The following is a 23,737-nucleotide window of genomic DNA, read 5'->3' on the forward strand; positions in this document are numbered from 1 at the left end:
TCAATAATTTTGAATCAATTTTTTGTTTAATAAAATTATTCAATTATCATAATATTATTATTGTTCTATAGTAAGGGATAAAACTTGATTTATTAAAAATTTATCATTCATTTATATCTCTAATTAACTTGTGATGACAAATATTATTATTTTTTTTTACAGTTACACTGCCTATCACACAGTTGACATTCGAGCTAGCAAAAACTTGACTGAAAATTTAGAAAATGGAAGTGCAGATGAAAAAAACAAAAGACGATCAAAAATTGGTATACTTCGAATGCAACTTGAGAGCGGTGATCTCATCTTTGAACCAAGAAATTCCAGTGATCAATGGTAAATTTAATATTAATCAATAATTTTGGACCTTTTTTCTTTTATTATTCAAATAATGATTGAAAAAGTTCTCTAAAAAACTGATTATCAAAAAAATCCATCATTAATTAAAATTCATCATTTTTTATTTTTCAGTGTATCCATCAGACAAGAAGTCGACATTGAAATTGACCTGGATGGTGAAATACCAAGTATTCTTATGAGCCCTCATTTAAAAACATATGAAGATCATTAGATAAAAATAAACAGTTATTTTTCTTGTCTATAATGTATAATAAAACAGTCGTCATATTATTTTATTGGTTTTTACAAAGATTTATAATTAATGATCATTTCTACTAATAATAATATGAACAATTAAATTTATGCTCATATTTATAAAAATAAAAAATAAATAACTTTAGATTATTAATTTTGCAACTTTGTACCTACATTATGAGTATATTATTAAATGTCATGGATTTACGTCCATGAAATAAATTGAAGTAATAATAAAAAAGTTGTAATGATTTACATTGAACAAATATATTATTTATTATTACTTAGTCACTAAATTTCCAGAATCTTTATTTTTATATAAAATCGAAAAACTAAAAATCTAATTTATATATGAAATTTATTTTTATATAAAAGCTTAAAAAACTTCAAACATTTAAAACCCTTAAATTCAATTTACACGAAATATATTCAATGCCATACAAATACAACAGCACCACAAATCCCTAGAAATTTTAAATGCTCATTGGGTGAATAGCCTTGTCGTAATCAAAATGGCGTTGAATAATTGACAAATGAAAATTCACAAACGTATCACAATTCCAAAGATGACTCAACTTCGTTAATAAAAAAAAAAATAAAAAAAAAAAAACACCTAACTTTCAGTCTAGCCTGTACCCTTGGTACCAAAAAGAAAATAAATAAATAAAAATCATAATAATAATAAGTGAATAATAATTAAGTGTGTGTTTGATTTTAAAAATAATAAATGATTAATACAAAGCTAGCATAAAAACTAATCAAAATAAATCTAAATTACGTGTAAAAAAAAAAGGTAACAAAAAACAAAATAAAAAAAAATCAGTGATAAAAAAAATTTACATATGTGTGTGACAGCCGGTTCCATTTTCACGTTACTCATATGTGATTATAAAAAAATAAAAATAGTGTTAAAATAATAAATACATACGCAATATTAACCAATACACACTTAATAATAATCACATATACATATCCTTAATCCTTCATATACCCCCTTCGTGTTTCTCTCCTCATCAGAGAGTGTCTCTCCTCATCTCTCCTATATATTTTTTCTCATATAATGTTAAAAAAAAAAAACGGAAGAAACACGTATGTGTTTACATATTCTAAACACATACCTCAATAAATATATATATAAATTTTTTATATACATACAAATACATACGCACCAGTTACTTTTATCATCTAGAGAGACTTTCCTTCCTTCCTTTTCCTATACTCAAAAATAAATAAAAAAAAAAAGTACTCGTGAAGAAGAGACTACTATCATCTGTAACAAAAAAGAAATTTACAAAAAAAAAAAAAAAAAAAAAAACACTTGCAAACACATACACAGAGGTATGCTATTTAAAAAAAAATAAAATATTGTTTAGCAATAATGTGTCAAAATAATATTAAGAAAAATCAAGTATAAAAAAAAAAAAAAGAGTAAATAACAGTTGAATCATTGTAGATGATTGTTGAGTATGTGTTGATTGTGATTGGGCCTGATGTAGGAGGTGGAGATGACGAGGAGGTGGTGATCGTACAGAGAAGGAGGTTTTTTTTTTCCTCTTTTTCTGTGATATTATTATAACAGGGCACATGAGGAAGTGTATGTGATTGTATATGTGTAATAAGGTGCCCTGATAACGTGGACATATAATTATATATTTAATTATTCATATTGTGATTATATTTACTTGTTTATTATTATTTTGGGTTTGGTTACTAGATGAAAAGGAATATCACTCGGCCTGATGATGATGATGGTGATGGTGATAATTATGATGATGATGATGATGATATGAAGAAGCATGTCACATAGCTGCAAATATAAAAAAAATTTCCTTATATTTTTTATTCATACGGATATTAGTAATGTTTCATTTTTCGATAACATTTGTGATGGTTGTTAAATGTGACAGTTGAGATTTTTTTTTTGCTTTTATTTATACTGTAAATATTTTTTTAATCTTTTTTTTCTATTTTCGTGAAAGCATCAGGTGTGTAAAATGAAAAATTTATTGAATGAATTTTAATATGCTTTTTTTAATTATTAAGTTATTAGCTTGTGTTTATTATTTATTGTTTTTATCGATGAATTGATTGGAGTGATTCAAATGCATTCACCTGGCAATACGTCAAGGCCCTGGGAAATTATTTATTATTATTTTTTTTTTTTTTAATAAATTTATCAACCATTTTACTTATTGTTAGAAATATTTTTTTTTCTTAGAAATATGCAAAGTGTTTTTTTTTTTTAAATAAATAATTATCAAGTTAAAAAAAGATTCAATTAAATTTTCATTTGAAAAATATTTATCTACATCAGTTGCTCTTTTTATTTTGTAAATTTTTTTTTTTATTATTATGATAATAATTATTGAGTCTATCATTTACTGACGTTAGTTACATGAGTGCTTCACCTGTGTATGTAATTTGTAAATTGACGTGAATGTCAAACTCTCCATATCATTCATTAATTAAAATAAAAATAATAATAACAATCTTTTCTTTTTTTTTTTTTATAAATTTATTTATTTATTTTTCATGTGTGTGTGTGCGTGTGTGTGAAGGGGGTTTGTGTAGATGTCAGAGATTATTGAAACAAGTTGAATCGTGGGAAATGTAAAAATAAAAAAAAAATATATCTTAGTATATATTTTTTTAGCTGTGTGAGTTTTTTTTTTGTGTGATTTTTAACAATTGTGTGTTGGATATATTGAATACCGTTAAAGAAAAATCTGTCACATGGACTTGCAAGCCTTGAGCCTGTTGGATCTTGCCCAGTCATTCATGCACATTATAAATATACCTATAAATACTTGATTATTTATATTTAAAAAAAAAAAACAATATACGATGATATCAAATTTTTTATTCAAAAATATATTTTCATCATATTAAATATTTATTGGCATTTAATCAAATATTTATTTTGAAATAATATTATTTATTTATATTGATAAAAAATATCTAATACTTTGTTTGTTTTTTATGATTTCAGATACTGTTTCTTTTTATTTTCTGGTTCCATGGTTTTTAAAGAGATTATATTTTTAAACGTGTGATTAACAAGTCTGGAACAAGCTTAAAAAGAAATAAAATTAAGCAAAGAAATAATAGTTGAGCTTTGAGAAGGAATAAAAAAAGAAAAATCAACTGCCTATTTTAATGAAATATATGCTAATAAATATATATCTTCATGACACATCTTCAATGGACACAAATAAATTTTCATGACAATAGGTTTAAATAACTGTCGAGAGCTGGTTATCTCGATAATAAAGTTTAAAAGTTGTATGACAGTTTTGTTGAGTACTGTTGTATAAATAATTTTAAATAGAAATAAATAAATAAGAAAAAAAAAACAAAAAAGTAAATATCAACAAACAACAAGAGCAACAAAAAAAAAAAATACTCGAAAAATAACTATTTTAATTTATTAATTTATTTTTATTTTTTATTAATCAAGTGATTATGATTTTGAACAAATACATATAATAAATAATAACAATGTTTAAAGTGTAAAGAAACAAAAATTAAAAAAAAAAAAAAAGGAATTATAATTTTTTTAAAAAAGTGGAATAATATATTAGAGTGACATTTACATCAAAATGTGTGAAAGATATAAACACACGGACAAGTGGATAAATGTCATTGAAAAATCAAGGAAAGGAATAATTTTTAAGTACTTTATGGATGACAGAGGACAGTCTTACTAACCCTACAATATCCAAGGTAAAAAAAAAACATTAATAATTTTAATAATCGTTATGCCAAAAATAAAAAAAACTTAAATATTTTTTAGCTAGTTTATTTTTATCATCAGTAAGCATCTGGTTTTGTGTGTGTCTCTTTGAATGACACAAAAGAAGAAAAAATATACATAGATAAAAATATATAACTGTTGAATTATGAATCACCTTCAACAAAGCCAGATGTTTTTCTGGATTTTTTTTTACTTTTTTACCATTTTATAATATGTATATTTGTTTGTTTGATTTTTTTTTTTTTTCTCCATTTTAAGGGTTAATCGAAATGGAAAATAGTGCCTCAAGTGTAGTACAAGTATTCGTGGGTGAATGGAGCCCAGAATACGAGGCACTATCAATAAAAGCAACAAAACAAACAACATCATCTGAAATAGTTGAATGTATTATTGATAGATTGGGTCTTGTTGATATAAATATAAAAAATATATTAGCTGGTTATGAACTTGCTGAAGTTGTTGTACAATATGATAAAAATATTGGTAATTTAGGTGAACAAGAATGTAAAGAAAGAAGACTTGGACCAAGTGAATGTCCAGTAGCACTTATGTTATTATGGCCAAAAAGTATAACACAACAACAAGAACATTACAGATTTTATTTACGTAAAAAACAAACAGATTATTTATGGTCAAATAGTAGATTTCCAATGGATCCACAATTATTAAAAGATTATTTTAATAGATTTTTATATCAACCACGTGATAAAGAATATCCAGATCTTTGTCAATTACCAGATTTAAATGAACAAACATTATTGGATAATTTACGTGCACGTTTTTTAGCTGGTAATATATATACATATGTTGGTAGTATATTAATAGCACTTAATCCATTTAAATTTTATCCAATATATAATCCAAAATATGTTAAATTATATCAAAATCGTCGTCTTGGTACTGATATACCACCACATATATTTGCAATTGCTGATTCAGCATATCATTCAATGCTTAAAGAAAAAAAAAATCAATGTATTGTTATTAGTGGTGAATCTGGTTCTGGTAAAACTGAATCAACAAATTTTTTATTACATCATTTAACAGCATTAAGTCAAAAAGGTTCACATGGTAGTGGTGTTGAACAAACAATATTAAGTGCTGGACCAGTTTTAGAAGCATTTGGTAATGCTAAAACAGCTCATAATAATAATAGTAGTAGATTTGGTAAATTTATTCAAGTTAATTATAAAGAAAATGGTATGGTACATGGTGCTGTTGTACAAAAATATTTATTAGAAAAATCAAGAATTGTATCACAAGGAAAAAATGAAAGAAATTATCATGTATTTTATTATTTATTAGCTGGTGCAAATGAACAAGAAAAACAATTATTACATTTAAAAAATTATGATTCATATAATTATTTAAATAAAAGTGGTTGTTATGGTCTTGAAAATATTGATGAAAAACATGAATTTTCAAGATTAAAACAATCTATGGAAATGGTTGGTTTTACACCAGAAAAACAAAGAAGATTATTTGCTGTATTATCAGCAGTATTATTATTGGGTAATGTTGAATTTCAACCACGTAAATCATATCATCATCATGATGAAGCTGTTGGTGTTAAAAATCCAGATGTTGTTGCATTAATATCAGAATTATTAAGAGTTAAACAAGAAACATTATTAGCAGCATTAACAGCTAAAAGAGCAAGAGTATCTGGTGAAACATTAGTTATTAATTATCGTTTACCTGAAGCAATTGCTGCTAGAGATGCTATGGCTAAATGTTTATATGGTGCATTATTTGATTGGATTGTATTACAAGTTAATCATGCATTATTATCAAAAAAAGATACATTAAAAGATCATCAAGGTAATAGTATTGGTGTACTTGATATATTTGGATTTGAAGATTTTAAAACATGCAATAGTTTTGAACAATTATGTATTAATTATGCAAATGAACAATTACAACATTATTTTAATCAACATGTATTTCAATATGAACAAAGAGAATATAGAAAACAAGGTATTAAATGGACTGATATTGGATACAGTGATAATTCTGGTTGTCTTAATTTAATTGAAGGTAAACCAAATGGTCTATTATGTTTACTTGATGATCAATGTAATTTTCCTGGTGCAACAAATGAAACATTATTACAAAAATTTAATTCAGTACATAAAGATAATCAATTTTATGAAACACCACAAAGACGTGAAGCTGCATTTGTTGTTAGACATTATGCTGGTGCTGTTAAATATCAAGCATCAAATATGAGAGAAAAAAATTTAGATCTCATGAGACCAGATGGTGTTGTTGGTGTATTGAAAAATTCATCGTTAGCATTTGTCAGAGAATTAGTTGGAGCTGATCCAGTTGCTGTATTCAGATGGGCAATATTAAGAGCATTTTTTAGAGCACATTTTGCATTTCAAGAAGCTGGACGTGCACATCGTCATGGAAGAGGTAAATTATACTTGATATAATATATATTTTTACAATTATTAATTATGTTTTTTTTTTTTTTTTCTATCTAGCTGATGGAAATAAAAATTCAGTCCAAAATCGTTACAGAACACCAAATGAAAGTCTCGTTAGGTATGTTTTTTTTTCTTCAATTTTTTATCTTTATTTTTATTCAAGATTATTTATTGATAAATATTAATTTAATAATAATAAAAAAGAGAGAAATTAACATGATTGATTTTTTAAGAAAACTAATTTATAATAATATATTAAAAAATAAATATAATCAGATGAAAAAAGCCATAATAATATCTTCAAGGAAAGAAAAACCAATTCAACAATAATTATTGAAAACAAAATTTATAATATTGGGATTATGAAAAAATTTTTTTTCCCTTTTATAGCCATCTTGTGACGTTATCTGCTGTTAATCTTACTATTAACCGAATTGCGTAAGTGGTCCTGATGATCCACAATTATTTATATGTTTATAAATTTTTTAAAAATTCTTTTATTCTTGTTTTTGTTTATTCTTCTCTCATTTTTAAAAGAAGACAAAAAAAAAAACACACAACAATTTTTTTATTTACTTTGTTTATTGTGTTTTTTAAATATTCGTTTTATTATTGGCACAATTTTTTTTCTATTTGAGTGTTAATTGATATGTGTGATATGTTAGATAACGTCACTATCATACCTAGAAGTTATATGTTTATTTTTATTTATTTTATTTTCATTGTCCCAATAATTTCATTGTCATTAATTCATTAATTCCACAAAATTATCAAAATTAAATAAACATTTGGTTTAATAAAATTGACAAAAAAACAAAAACAATCAATCAATCAATCAAAAGGAAAAACTTAATTAGAATGAAAATAAAAAATTAAAAGAGGATTTAAAAAAAATTATTAAGAGTCAGCTAAGCATGATAGAATTTTTACAGTTCTCACAAACATACTCGTCCATCCAGTTATCAGAAGCAACGAAGTGTCTGTTTACCATCACCAACAACAACACCGACAACAACTGCCACAACAACATTAACACAAAAAAATGAAAACAACGACAATATCAATAACAATCGATTATCATGGCCACAATTTAGAAATGTTAATCAAACTCAACAACAAAATACAACAAATGTTATCAACAAGACGAAGGGTTATGCATTAAAGTTCAGGGATGAACAGCATAATTTTAATAATAAATTAAGACGGGATACTCATACACCACTTGAGAGGGTACTTCCAAAAGACGAAGCAAATGTCATGGAACGTGCTAATCAAATTGTCATGTATGTAAATTAAACGTGAAAATCTCAATTGAAAAGAGAAAAATAATTATACAACAGAAGTTTATCAACTGTTATAAATCGTTTTTTTTTGTTTGTTTTTTTTTTTTTATTTTTCACAACTGATGGTTTAAAGGTTCTCATATTATATCTCTTGTGGACATCAGACAAAACAAAACAAATTAATATAATAAAAAATAAATATAGATAAAAACATAAATAACTATCATTATCATCATCATCATTATCAACTGTTCATTGCTAAAATCATTATCATAATATTTCATTAACAATCATTTTTAATTAAGCATGCAATTTATAATCTAGTTTTATTGTGTATGTATTAGAAATTTATTACTAATTCGGTGGACAATTGATTAAAATTTTAAATATTGCACATTTTTTTTTTTTTCATTATTTTTTATAAATTTTTTTTACATATTATCTAACATGGATTGGGTAAAGGTAATTATCATAAAATTGATAAACAAAAATATCGCACTAATACACTCTAGATGATAATTTATTTTTAAATATTTACACACTGCAAAATTTTAAAAAAATAATAAATCGTGAGTGATTAAAGCAATAACAATTGCTTGTTGTGATTTATGTTAATTTTTTTTTTGTTATAAATTCTTCTATTGATGCATTGACTTTTGCAAATTTAAAAAAAAAAATGCCTTGCTTAAGTAGACAAGTAATTGGATAAAATTCCATAACAAATGATTATTATGTTAAAAATAAAATGAAAATTTCGATTTGATATATTCAATAGTAACAATAGTAAAATAATGTTTTTTTTTTTACAGGAAAAATAAATCATTTCGACCAAGGGAACGTGGTAAAAAAAGTTTAAAAAATTTACAAACAGTTAAAACACTTGCTGGAAGAACTCAAAGTTATGGTACTGGTGGTCCAGGAAAAGCAAGAAAACAACCAATGACAGTATCAGCTCAATTTCAACATAGTTTACACAGTTTAATGGATACATTAAATCAAGCAAATCCATTTTTTATACGTTGTATTAAAAGTAATTCAAAAAAAAATCCAAATGAATTTGATGAAGAAACAGTACAACGTCAATTACGTTATACTGGAATGTTAGAAACAGTAAGAATACGTCAAGCTGGTTTTAATGTACGTTTAACATATGAAGAATTTATTCAATTATACAGAATGTTATTACCAAATGGTTTAATTAGTTCACAAAGTGATGTACGTGATTTTTTATTAACACTTAATTTAAATAAAGATAATTATCAACTTGGTAAAACAAAAGTATTTTTACGTGAATCAGAAAAACTTAAACTTGATATTGAATTACATCAACAAATAATAACAAGTATAACAACAATACAAAAATGGTTTAGAGCATGTCTTGAACGTAGAAAATTTTTACGTATTAAAAATGCTGTTGTTACAATACAATCATTTTGTCGTATGATTATTGCCCAAAAAATTGCTCACAATATACGTACTAAAATTGATGCAGCAATAAATATACAAGCAGCATGGCGTTGTTATCGTCAATATACATGGTTTAAAAAATTTAAATTATGTATTATTAATTTTCAATCATATGTACGTGGTAATAATGCACGTAAAAAATATTGTGAATTAAAAAAATCAAAAAAAGATAAAATATTTCGTACTGATATTAAATTAGAAGGTTCATTACTTGATGATAATAAATTATTATCTGAAATTAATAAAATTTCATCATCTTTATCAACACGTAAATCTGAAAGTAATATTAATGATTTATCATATTTAAAACAACAACAACAAAAATCATCATCATCATTATCAACAATAACAACATCAACAAATAAACGTACTATTAATTCAACAAAAAATATTGATAATTTTAATAATCAAGATGATTGTAGCAGTAGTAGTAGTAAAAGTTATGAATCACAATTAAGTGTTGATAGTAATGAATCAAATTTTTCACATGATAATTTAAATTTAAAACCAATACCAAGTGCACGTACAAAACGTAATGATCAAGCATCATTATCATCAGCAACATCATCTTCATCATCAACAATTAATTTAAATACAACAAGTAGAACATCATTAATGAGTAAAAGAACAGATAGTTCATCAACTGGTTATAGTGATGGTGAAACTGATGGTGATACAACAAATGTATTATGTACACCACCATCATCTGTATTTAATACATCAACATTATCATCATTTAGTCCACGTGATATTAAATATCAACAAAAAACAGGATATCTATCGTCATCATCATCATCACAAAGTCCAAATTCTGATATTTGGCGTAAAAAAATTGATTACAATTATACTGATAAACCAATAGCAACACCACCACCAACAACAACATCATCATCAACAATAAACAGTATACAAAAACCATTAGTTACAAGATCACCAAATATATCACAATATCGTCATTTAACAGAAACATTATTAGAACAAGCACGTCTTGAAAGATTAAATGAAGCATCAAATTTAAATATACATGATGAATGTGGTATTAGTGGTGGTGGTGGTAGTAGATTAAATAAAAGTGATGCATTTATTTATCATGAACAACCAAGACACCATCATCAACAACAGTTTCAACAACCAAGAAGATTATCTGATAATTCTGGTGATAGATTATTAGATAATACATCATCATCATCATCGTCATCATCACCATCAAAAATATTACGTGAATCAAATGAATTTAATTATTTAAAACGTCAAAATTCAGAAGGTGATACTTCATTAAAATTAGATGGTTTATTATTAGATAAAATAAGAGATGATGATTTACAAACAAAAGAAAAGACTGAACCTGATGTGCCAGTTAGAAGTGTCAGAAGAAATCGTCTAGGTAGAGAATATATATGTCGTTCAATGGGTGAAAATATGATTGAACAAACACAAAATGAAGCAAGAAATATATTATTACGTACTATTAATGAAGGTGAACAAAATATATTAAAAATACCATCAAGAACAGTTACTGATTGGCCAAGTAAAAATGAAGGTTCATATAAACCACAACAACAACAACAACAACAACAACAAAAATTACAATTACAAATTGGTGGTGGTATTGGTACTGGTGGTAAACGTATTAAAACAATAACAACAACAACAGCAATGACAACAACACCAATTGGTCTTGATTTAAAAAGACGTAATTCTGATCCAGCAACAAAATCAACATCAGTTGTTAATATTATTGATAATAATATTATTATTAATGATAATAAAAGAAATAATTGTGATGCTGTAACACCAATTGATTTAAAACCAGCAATTGGTTTAGGTGTACTTAGATGGAATAGTAATAATGCATTTACACTTGCTGGTCATCATTTTCGTAAATTAGTAAGATCATCAAAAGATGATGTATGTATATGTTGTCATGAAAAAATGGATGCATTTGCTGCACAAGGTTATAAATGTAATGATTGTAAACAATCATATCATGTTAAATGTATACAAAATAATGGTCTAAGTAAAATGACATGTCCATCAACAAATATACAAAATAATAGACGTAAAAATCGTAATAAAAATCGTATTGTATATGATGCAATAAAACAAACAGTAACATCAAAATTTAGTTTAACTGGTACATCAGCATTTTCTGATAGAACTGATAAAATAATATCAGATGCTCAAGAATTAGCATTTATGCAAGATTTTATAACTAAAAAAATATTTACAATTGAACAACAAGAAGAGGGTAAACAACCAAGTGAAGTTGATCGTGTATTTAAACAAGCATTAAGAAAATTTAAAGATGATCTTGTTATAACATATAGTGTTGCAATACAACAAGGTGTTGATGGTGGTAATCTTAAATATACTGATCTTATTACAAATTTTTTACGTGTTATGGAAACAGTATGTAAACAAGAAAATACACGTGAAGATTTTCCTGTGACAATGGGTGTTAATGCATTTCGTGGTTTTATGAATGAATTTATGTCACTTGTTAAAACTGAAATACCAAAACAATCAAAAAATAAACGTAAAAAAGAAAAAAAACGTAAACAAGAAGAACCAACAAAACATGGTAATCATATGTTTCAATTAACAATAATAAATATACCAACAGCATGTGAAGTATGTTCATCATTTTTTTTATGGCCAATTGAACGTGGTCTTGTTTGTCAAAATTGTAAATTAACATGTCATAAAAAATGTTATAATGGTGCACCACTTGATTGTGGTAAAGATGGTACAATAAATGATATTAATTGTCGTAAAGTATTTGGCATACCATTACATAAATTAGTTTTTTGTGATATGAAAATACCACTTGTTGTTAATCGTTTAATGGAAACAATTGAAATGCATGGTTTATATACTGAAGGTTTATATCGTAAAAGTGGTGTTAGTTCAAAAGTACGTGAATTAAAAATTAAAATTGATGAATATGATTTAGATAAAATTGATTTTAGTGATTATCAAGTACATGTACTTGCTGCTGTATTAAAAAGTTTTTTTCGTGATATGCCTGAGCCATTATTGACATTTGAGCTATATGATGATTTTTTACATGCTGGTAATTTAACAAATGAACATGATCGTGTTAGTACATTATTTGCAATATTAAAAAAATTACCAAAACCAAATTTTGATTTAATGGAAAGATTAATATTACATTTAGCACGTGTTGCATTACAAGAAGTTGCTAATCGTATGTCATCATCAGCATTGGCTATTGTATTTGCACCATGTATATTACGTACAAATAGAACATTACCAGCACAAGATTCATTACAAGATGTTGGTAGACAAACAAAATGTATTGAAACAATAATACAAGAAAAATTACGTTTTTTATGTATTACACTTGAAGATATTAGTACACTTGATACAGCATGTCAAGCAGCAACAAATCGTTTATCAAGTTTACGTTCATCAAAAATATTTAGTCCAGAAGAATTAAGTGTAACATCAACATCAAATATTAATACACGACATATTGGTGGTGATCGTGATTGTGATCGTAGTGGTGGTGATGAAGAAGAAGCATTACTTGTTGGACAAATACAAACAATACAAAAACAAAAAACATTATTAACATCAACATTACCAAGTTTAACAAGAGCATCATCTGATGATGATTTATTATTATCTGCAACTGATCTTGATGATGGATCACTTGATGATCTTTTGCCACCATCAACAGGTATTTAACGAAACAAAAAAATAATTCAATTTCTTTTTTATTTTATTATTACTATTATGTTTTTCTATTGATAAATATTTTTTCTCTTTCAGAAACCGTACTGAGAAAAAAAATAATTAATCGCCAAAATTCAGCAGACAATTCTTTTCCAACAATCATAAATGAAGACTTGGTAATGGTATGACCTACTTATATTAATAAATTATAAAAAAACTGTGACGAAAAAAACCAACCAACAAACAAACTTTAAAGCTAACAATGTAAATGTCAAAAAAATAATGATAAAAACATTTAAATTTTGTTTATCATGTATGAGATGATAATGATGATGTTGAGTAGATGAAAATGATCAGTATATGTATGTGTATGTTTGTTAAAAACTTTAAAGGATACTTTGAGTGTCACACCGATAATTTAGTTGTTTAGTAATTAAATACGAGTTTCAAAATATCTCGACATAATTTGATATATGCCACTAATTGGTATTTATCAAAAATTATAATTCTGAGAATTATTCAAAAGCTTCTGACTCTCATTTGAGATTTAATTTTTATTAATTATTATCATTTTATTATTATTTTTTAATTATTATCATTAAAATTATATATTATATATATATTTATAGATATTGCTTTATATCTGAGATTATTCAAATGATGGCTGACTGATCGCACACAATGATTGTTATTATTATCAATGAAAAAAAAAATATAAACAAGGAATAAAATTTAATCTATCAAATTTAAATATTTGTTAATATTATTAAGTTGGGTTTTTTTTTTTTCTTTTATTTATATAAATGTTCAATAAATGAACTTGAAATTGTAGTTAACCAAAATTTTAACGCAACAATATTATTATTATTATTATTACCATTATTATTATATTATATTATAATTAATATTAAAGCATTTGTTTTTTTATTATCAATATGTTTAAAATTATCATGATAACCATTTATTATAAATAAATGGGCTTTCATTTCAAATAAATAATTTCTTTTTTAAATAATTTCTTTTTTTTTTTTTTTTAAAGTTATATGCATTCCTTATTGAAGACTGTCACACACTACATATTTTTGTTATAAAAAAAAAAATGAAAAAAAAATAATAACAACAATATAGAATTTTTAATTTTATTATTTTTTTTCCTTAATTTTCAACAGATTCATTATGAAATTAATTTAATTTAATTTAATTTTTTTTTCGTTTCTTTTTTATGTTTTTCTTTTGTTTTCAGTTTAATTGTTTTTTAGTTGAAAAGAATTATTTTTAATTAAAAAAATTAAGTATATGGAAATGAAGGATCAAAATTTTTTTGTATTTGATACAAAATATGAAAAAATAAAGAAGATAAATTATTTTTGTTACTCGCTTTTTTGATCGACTGATCGTGTATGTGTGTATTCAAGTTTTTTGAATTAAGTTTTGAAGTATAAAAAAATTTAAACAGATTTGAAAATTGAAATTTGAATGACGAAAAGTCAAAGATGTTTTAATGATTATTACTTGTATCATTTATTTATTTAATATAATAATAATAATTTTTTTTTTTGTTGTATTTTAAATGTTTAAAATTAATTAATTATTGAGTCAGTAACTAAACATCGTGAAAAATAAATAAATAAATAAAAAGTATTTGACTCTTTCATATACTATTTCAATGAATCGTATTTTTTTTTTCGACTAATTAAAATTGAAAAGTAAATTAATAAAAACCAAAATCTCGCCTGTACATATTATTATATAACGAAAAATAAAAAAACAAAAAAAATATCTTCAATAAATAATCTGTTATTATTGTTACGTTTAAATATGTTACCAAGATTATATTTTTTTTGCTGGTAATATTGTTTTAGGTATTACGAAAAAAAAAATAATTACTATTTCGATATTTCTCTAAGTACGTGTGTATAAATACAAAAAAAAAAAAAAAATAATAATATGCGTACGATAATCATTCTAAATTATCAATGTTAATTGTTTTAAATTTTCATATTATTATTTTCTTTTTTTTTGTCTATTTTAACTTTTTATTTTCTTTATGAGAAAAAACGAAAAATAATAATTCTCATTTATATTTTAACAAGGTTTTGAATACAACGCGAAAGACTCAGTGATGAATTATCATCAACATTATTTTATATAAAAATATATTAAATAATAATTTTATTTCCCTAGATAAATTCACTGTGACTATTTTTTCACAACTAAATTTACAAAAATATCAAATGCATTTAATTGAAATTCGTGTCAAATTACTAGCCTCAATTATTGGCATACAAATAAATAAACAACAAACATTGACACGATAATCCATGCAAAAAAAAAAAACAAATAAACTAATAAAAAAAAATATAAATATATATATGTATAAATAAATTTCTTATTGTAAAATTGTCGAAATAATAATCCAGTGCTATTTATAATTATTGAAAAATATAATTAGTAGTGTACAAAAGTTAAATTAAAAAACAAAAAATAACAAAAAAAAAAAAATAATAATGTATGTATTAAAAATTAAGAAAATGAATATTACATCGATATTAAATTCATTCTCATCTTTAAATTTGACTGATACTTTTTTCTTTTTTTCTTTAACAATTAACACATTGTCATAAAAAACTTTTGCTATTCGAATTATTTCATTGTCATTATTATTTAACAAAAACACAAATTTTTCTTATCAATGTTAATTATAAATTACCACCATTGTCAATTATCAATTGTAGGAAGATAAAAAAAAAATATTTATTTACAGATTTAAATGTTAATGATAATTTAATGACAAAAGAAATGTTATACAATAATTTGTATACAAAATATTTATTGTTGTCTTAAATGTCATTGCATAAAAGAGACATGAAAATCAATTATCATTTGAAACAATAAACAAACAAATAAGAATGGATATTTTTTAATTGTATTTCTCAGTGTTTTATTTGTTTATTTATTTTTATTGTTTTCAAAAGACTACCAAGCATTAATAAAAGTATTTTTTTTTTTTTTTATATTTTCTTTTAACCATTGAGTTGAGTTAATAAACAACTTCAGAAAATTCATTGACAGTTATCTTGTTGAGCGTAAATCTTTATAATAAAAATAAAGATTTTATTGATTTTCAAAATAAAAGTTATGTCAAATTATTTGAATGACACTATTAACTAGTTTCTTTAAAAATAAATAAATAATTTTTTTGTCTGTACTAATTTATTGATGCAAAATTCAAACGCATATTAATTAAATTTTATTCGTTTGACAAATGATAAGAAAAAAAACTAAACAATAATAAAATTAAAAAAATAATAATGTTTTTGAAATTCAATGATAAATTATGTGTTTTTGCGTTAAACTAATTGTAAGCTTGACATTAGATAAAAAAAGCGAACAATAAAAAAAATTGAATGCAAGGAAAAAAAAAATTATATATAAATGTGACAGAAACTTTATCTTAAATTAATATGCAAAAATCTATCTTTCTATACGAGCAAAAAAATCTGAAATAAATAAAAAAAAAATTAATAATATTTTTACTTGTCTATTTTATTCTTCATAATTATTATTTTTAATTTTTTAATTAGTATGCTTTTATAGAAAAAAAAAAAAAAAAAAACATTATGGCTGACAACACGTGGGCTTGAACTACTGAGTAAAGTCCAATTTGTCTTCTGACACACTCGAGTGCAGAATAAAAATAAAAATAAAATTCACATATATGAAGAGTGAAAAAAGCATGAGCTAAAATGAGAATGGTAGAAAATATTTCATTTTAATTTGGTGGCAAAAAAGCAAAAAAAGGTAACGAAAAAAAAAAACCATTGTCAATTTTAAATTTACCATGGTTTTTTTTTTTTTTTTTGACAATTACTATTTTTTATTAAATCTACCAATTTACTCTCATTCTTTTGTGACTAAAATTTTTCATTAATATATCAAATGCCAATTATTATGTATTTTTTTACAAAAATCTCAATTAATATTATAAAAATAAATTCATTAATTATCTCATATATAATTCCATGAAAAGTAAAAAAATATAAAAATACTTTATCGATTTTATGGTAATTATTAAAATTCAAAAGCTTTTTGAAAAATCAATATTTGTTTTTAAATTTTATTTTCAAATAGATTTGTAAAATTAAACAAAAAAAAAAAAAAAATTGTGTCATTGGAATATTAAAAAAGAAAAGAATAAATGAATTTTCTTTTTCGTTTTAAATTGATTGAATATAAACCAAGTTTTAAAAACAAAAAAAAAAGTATATAAAGGATATTTGTATTCTTAAAAACATAACGTCTCACAAGGCTAAAACGAATAACGAATTTATTTAACGTCCTTCAAGCATGGTCATTTCAAGAAGGTCACGTTTATTTTTATTTTTTAGAATACCCAACTCATCATAAATCACAAAAAAAATTTGTCTCATCTTTGTTATAAAGCTGTAATTTAAACCCTTTTCAAATTCTTTTATATACAAGCTATTATTTATTAAAAAATTTATGTCCTTTATTATTCTCTCCTAAAAAAACCATTTAACAAAAAAAAGCAAGATAAAAGTCTTTTTTAAATTTCATCTTAAAAAAAAGATCTTTTATTCAATCAATTATATACAAATAAATATTTTTTTTTTTACTCTTTTATTTATTTAATTTTCTAAATATTTTTGTATACGAATTTAGGGAGGATATGTAAAGATGATGAAAAGCATCGGACGACTGCGCATCATGATAAAGCTAGATGTTGACGCCGACGCATTTCAAGTGTACTTATATTCGCTGTATGTATATATACATATTGTTAAACTAGCATTAGGTCGATAGACAAGCCTTGGTTAAACTTCCTATACACCCGGTATACTGGAAAAGTTCAGCTATATGTTTGGTACTCTTTGGAAATGACAGAGAAGATCTCTAGTCAACGAGGAAAATAAAAATCAAGTGACACAGAGTAAAGAAAAAAATAAAAATAAATAAAATAGGTTGCTAAAAAGGTATAAGGGTAAAAATGAATATAAATTTAAAAACAAAAATCTGATTATCAAACTTTAATATACATAAAAAATAAATTTATATATTTCGATAATGAAAATTAAAATAAAACAAAAAAATACTATAGGAGAGATAAATCCACTAAACAAATTAATTATCTACAAAAATATTTTTCATAGTTTAATTATTCATCTAATTCAATTACTTAAAAATTTTCCAATTTCATGTTTATATAGGTAAAATAAGGTCATACGTATTTGTAGAAACGGGCGGGGTCCAAAATAAAATAACAATAGATTTAAAAAGGATGAAAAAAAAAAAAAACAAATTGAACACCCAGAAGACGATTATCTGCAAAATATTTATCACAGTATCAATTCACAGTTATAAAAAACAAAGAAAATAATAATGCTACATAAAGTTCAATGGAGTTTCGAGTAAAATCGATTATCGAACATTGCCAAGATAAATTTTTCACCGAAAAAAAACAAAAAAAAAAAAAGTCGTAAATGTTTGAATTGAATGGCCCATGAAATTTCATGACATACACATTCATTCTTTTATATATAAGATTTCCTATAATTTTTTTTTTTCTACTTTTACTTTTCTTTAATTTTTTTTATTTTTGGCATTCAGTTGAAAAAGTGAGGAGTAATTTTCCTAGTAATATTCTCAAGCTTTTCATCGCAACGCTACATTCATTTGCTTTGCCATTTCATAAAACGTTTTCTCTTGAAAATTTGTTCGTGAAAATTACACTCATTCTGCAAAAGTCTGTTAATATCGATTTATCAATTTTAATACTTCAAAATTTTTGTTGAATATGATTAAAAAAAAAATAAAAAAAAATCAACTGTAACAAAGAAAATAATACAACGCGAAGAAAATTTAAATGAAAAAAGAAAAATAAATATGAAAAAAAAAGTTTTTACAAGTTTAAATTTTTAAAAAATAATTTAAATAAATATACTTTATTATTATTTTATTTTAAATAATTCAAGTAAGTTATTTTGACTGTTTTTTTTTTTTTATGTATGTGCAATGAAAAGCGAGTATATGGCTTGTTTACGAGATGAGCAACCGAGCATGAGTGGCATTGAAGAAGAGTGCTCAATAGGTAGACAAGTTGAGGAAGGTGACAAGGGGACAGAAAATATATTTTGCCTTCACAACTTTCATCCAACTAAATCTCTTCCATCTCACTGATGTTAAATTTTAAACTTATATACAATAAAATAGTTTAAAATTAAAAGTAATATTGACAACAGTTGAATGAACTTGAAAATTTTTCATACGGTTAATTAATCAAAACTCATTTTTCGCACAGTTGATTTTGATTTTTTTATAATACATATATACATAACTTATGACACAAGAGGGTGTATGTATTGGGGGTAAAAAATAAATAAAAAAAAAAAACATACATTCAATCATGAACTCAAACGAGGAAAGTAGAGAGAGAGAAAAAATTTATATATAAATTGACATGGCAGCACCCTTTTGGCCTTCGACAACCACAAAGAGGGTGAAATAAACTCTCGTAAAAAAGAAAAAATAAAAAAAGCATTTATCTACGCACGAGATACCAGGGAAATGAAAAATTTCCTGTAAGAGGATAAATGGTAGTTTTGTTTTTTCTTTTTTTTCAAGCCCTCAATCATTTGATCATAAAAAACTTTGATTTTTGAATATTTTTTTTGGTGTGAAAAAAAAAAAAAAAAAAAACAAAATTGAATTTAAAAAAATAAATATAAATTTTGAAAAAACTTGTGATTTGATAAATAGGAATAAAATTGGGGAGCAATTTAATTTGAAATTTTCAAATTTCAATCGAATAAAATGATGTACAAATTAAATTTTTATTTTTATAATGATAAAAAAAAAAATAAACTAAAAAATATGCATCTACTTAATTTGTACTATTAAAATGCATAATATGCTAATTTATCAAAATAATTTTTCTACTTTAAATAAAATTTGTAAGTGCCAAATTTTATCTCCACGTATATATTTAAAAAATCTTGGATAAAAATTTGAATAAAATAACATGAATGAATTTACGAATTGGATTTTTTTTTCTACTTCATAAAAAAAAAGCGATTTTATAGTATTTATGTATATATAGGTTGAAAATAAAAAAAACTAGATTTAAACTTGAGAGCAGTGGATAACTTAGTAAGTAAGTTAGAGCAAGTGAGATGAATATATAAGAAAAAATAAAATAAAAAAAGGCAATATAGAAGGTTTCGGTGAGTTTAACGTCCAAGGGAACATAAATATCAAAAGCAGGACGCTAAAAGTCCAGAGACAGGTATAGTATATATACATATATAAAGCTCTGGACTTGCAGCACATCTGGTGCTGTCGCCATGAATATAACTTCCACAAGACTACACATATATGTATATATATATAAAAAAAAAATATACATACACACAAACACAGTTCAACCATCCAAATATCTAAATTTTCTCTTTACTCCCTTTATATAGTTAAACATTTTGCTCACTCACTCTCTTTATTTTACATTTTTTATATCTATGGTCCAAGTCACATACATAACACTGACGTTTCACGCGCGGCCGCTCGAGAAACTTTCATCTCATGTTTTGCAATGGAAGCATATATAATATAATATACGTGTACAATATATACGCACATATATAAAACTCACCTCGGGGAATTGTTGAATCAGTGAGACAAAAGCCTTCTCTACTCTTTACAAAATATATCTCATGACACGCTTGAATCTTGAGCAATCCAGACAAGTCGAGACATCTCAACTTTTAAAAACTTCAAGACCTCAAGTGGCTATTTTTTTATTTTTTCTATTCTTTTTTTTTTTTTAGTCAGTATATTTTTACGTCAACAAAAAATATTAATACAACGAACAAAAGAGAATATATTATTTTTTTTTTAATATAATTTTAATTTCAAGGGCAAAGGATTCACTAAAATAATAATAATAATAATTAGTCTAATAAGTGTGAAAGATAATAATAAAAATAATAATAAAAGAGGTGTTGATATTATGAGGGTTAAATATTATCGTGGATAAATTTGACGCAGTTGAAGATATAAAAAAAAAATATCATTATTGTATTTTAGTCTGGATAAGAAAAAGAGGGTTGGTATAAAAAAAAAAAAAATATATACATATTGTATCCACTTATATATGAATGTATATAATTTTTTTTATTTATTTTTATTTTTATGGACTTTTTGTCACGTATTCGTTACAGGGAGTAACTGTTAAGATACTTGTATATTATTTTGTTGCGAGTATGGATGACCATGGTAACTGTTTTACTACTTATACGTTCTCATATACTTGATTGCCACGTGATAAGAATGCACAATTGTCGAATAAATATAGTTAAAATTATTATGATAATAATTAGGGTGATATAATAAGATAATATTTAGAAAAAAAAAATAAAATAAAAGTAATGGTAATGAGAAAAGATATATAATAGCTTCATTGGTCAAGAAAATAAAATATAAAATAAAAAAAAAAAAAACTATAATAACAAATGTCACATACGTTAATTGAGATTTTTCTGGGTAAAACTAAGTTTTTTTTTTTTTTTACTATGGGTTACTTTGTCTAGTAATTGGAGAGATCACTTTATCGTAGTTTTTTTTTTTTTTTTTTATAAAATTTTTTACCCAAGAGACTTGAAAGTTTTATTCTAGCTAATTTTGATTTTTTTTTTTTTATTCATTTTGTTTGTTGTTTACTTTAGATTTTTTATTTTTTCATTTCAAAATTTTTCTGTATAAATTTTGATAAAAAATATATATAATATAATATTAAAAAAAAAAAAAAGGATAAATCTTTTGAGGAATTAACTTGATGATTTTATATTGTCATTGTTTTTATTATTACTTTTTTTTTTTTTTTTTGTTTAGGGGATGTAGAGAGATGAGACGTTGTTTGTTTGAGGAAAATTGGTGATATACAATGCTGTTATATAATAAATAAATAAATATAGATATTTATGGTTGATATATGTATACATAGGAGGATTATGATTTATATTTATTTGTGAATTGTGTTAAACCATAGACTGGGGTTGGTAACAAGTATTTCAAGCGGCTTGTGAGGTTTATAGACATTGACCGGGGTCATACTAATAAAAAATAGGGATGATCAGGGATGACAGAGTTCATGAAGCGAGCCACAAACTAATTACAACCCCGTGGTGAACATTGAGTACTCAGCATGCTCTTGAATAAAGCCATGAGACACAACATCGTCAACTTTGAATAATAATTATTATTATAATATTAATATATACTATACATAATAAAAATAATAATAATTTTTTAAAAAATGTTAAATTAATTATTTTTATGATTTTTTTATTTTTGATGTTGTTTTTGTTGGTTTTTTTTTTATTTTCTTTTATTTTTTTTTCAAGGGATCTGCTTTCAATTACGTTATTGCTCAATTTTTTATAAAAAAAATATGCACACTATATAAACCAAAAATAGATGAATAATTTTGATACATTTGAACGCAAAAAAAAAAATATAAAAATAAAATAACTTGATAAAAAAAAATATCTAACAATTTGAAATTTTTTATCAATTTTTAATAATATTTTTTTTAAATTTTCCATTGACTTTGTGGTTATATTTTTAAAAATATTATTTCAATGAAAAAATATAGTATAGAGTTATAATTTAAACAAAGGTTTTAATAATGTTATAGAAAATCAATAAATCATTAATGAACTTTGTATATACATTATCTTAAAACTTGAGTATACAATATTGATTATTAATCATGTGAAAATATAATTTTTCTAAAATTTTTTATGATATTTGATTGTTTTATAAATTATTTTTAAATGGCATAAAATATTCAAGTGAAAACATCCACTTGTTAGTAGTATCGAAATAGGTAAACCCTTTATTAAAAATATCATTACAACCCTCGTCAATTATACCCACGCAAATGACTATAAATATTTACTATATGAAAACTCGTCTGTAAAAAAATAAAATGTATATTTAAATCAACATTATAAAAATGTCAATTTAAAAAAAGAAAAAATAACATTTTAATTTTTTTTTTTTTCGTTAAAGTTCATAAATAAATAATCCATGATTAAACATGCTCTTTGAGCGTAAATTAAACATGTATTTTATTTTAATTTTTTTATTTCGATAAAACTAAAAAACATGATCAGATTTAAGTATATATTTGCATGGAAAAACAGAATTCGATTTTCATTTGAAAAAACTTTGTTTTATTTATATTTCATTTATACACAAGTTTATACTTTCAATTTTTAAATTTTTTAAATTTTTATTGACCTCGTTTTTGTGTGTCATATTTTTAAATACAACACTGAAACATGATAAATACAAATAAAGATTTTTAATTTAAATGTGTGAATAAATAATTGGTCGAATTTTTCTAAATTAGTTTGTCTCTTGACGTAGTTAACTTTTTAATTTAATTAATTTAATTATTTATTTTTAAATGTATAAATAAATTTTGTCATCAG

General features: G+C 23.7%; 1 protein-coding gene across 4 annotated transcripts; it reads left to right on the plus strand.

The window, feature by feature from the left end:
• Positions 1-1,167: 1,167 nt before the first annotated feature.
• On the plus strand, positions 1,168-15,731 carry LOC122847340 (unconventional myosin-IXAa-like). Of its 4 annotated transcripts, none has more exons than XM_044144910.1 (7): positions 1,168-1,384; positions 3,581-4,314; positions 4,604-6,763; positions 6,835-6,895; positions 7,710-8,060; positions 8,870-13,230; positions 13,323-15,575. In XM_044144910.1, exons 3-7 carry the CDS (start codon positions 4,615-4,617, stop codon positions 13,412-13,414), a joined length of 7,014 nt encoding a protein of 2,337 aa, XP_044000845.1. In that variant the 5' UTR covers positions 1,168-1,384; positions 3,581-4,314; positions 4,604-4,614; the 3' UTR covers positions 13,415-15,575. The 4 variants fall into 4 exon arrangements, with proteins under 4 accessions (XP_044000845.1, XP_044000846.1, XP_044000848.1 ...); XM_044144911.1 differs by having other exon boundaries at positions 1,335-1,929; positions 13,323-15,731; XM_044144912.1 differs by lacking the exon at positions 1,168-1,384 and adding an exon at positions 2,013-2,576.
• The last annotated feature ends 8,006 nt before the right edge of the window (positions 15,732-23,737 follow it).

This window comes from Aphidius gifuensis, linkage group LG1, assembly GCF_014905175.1.
Source record: "Aphidius gifuensis isolate YNYX2018 linkage group LG1, ASM1490517v1, whole genome shotgun sequence".
NCBI classification, from domain to species: Eukaryota; Metazoa; Arthropoda; class Insecta; order Hymenoptera; family Braconidae; genus Aphidius; species Aphidius gifuensis.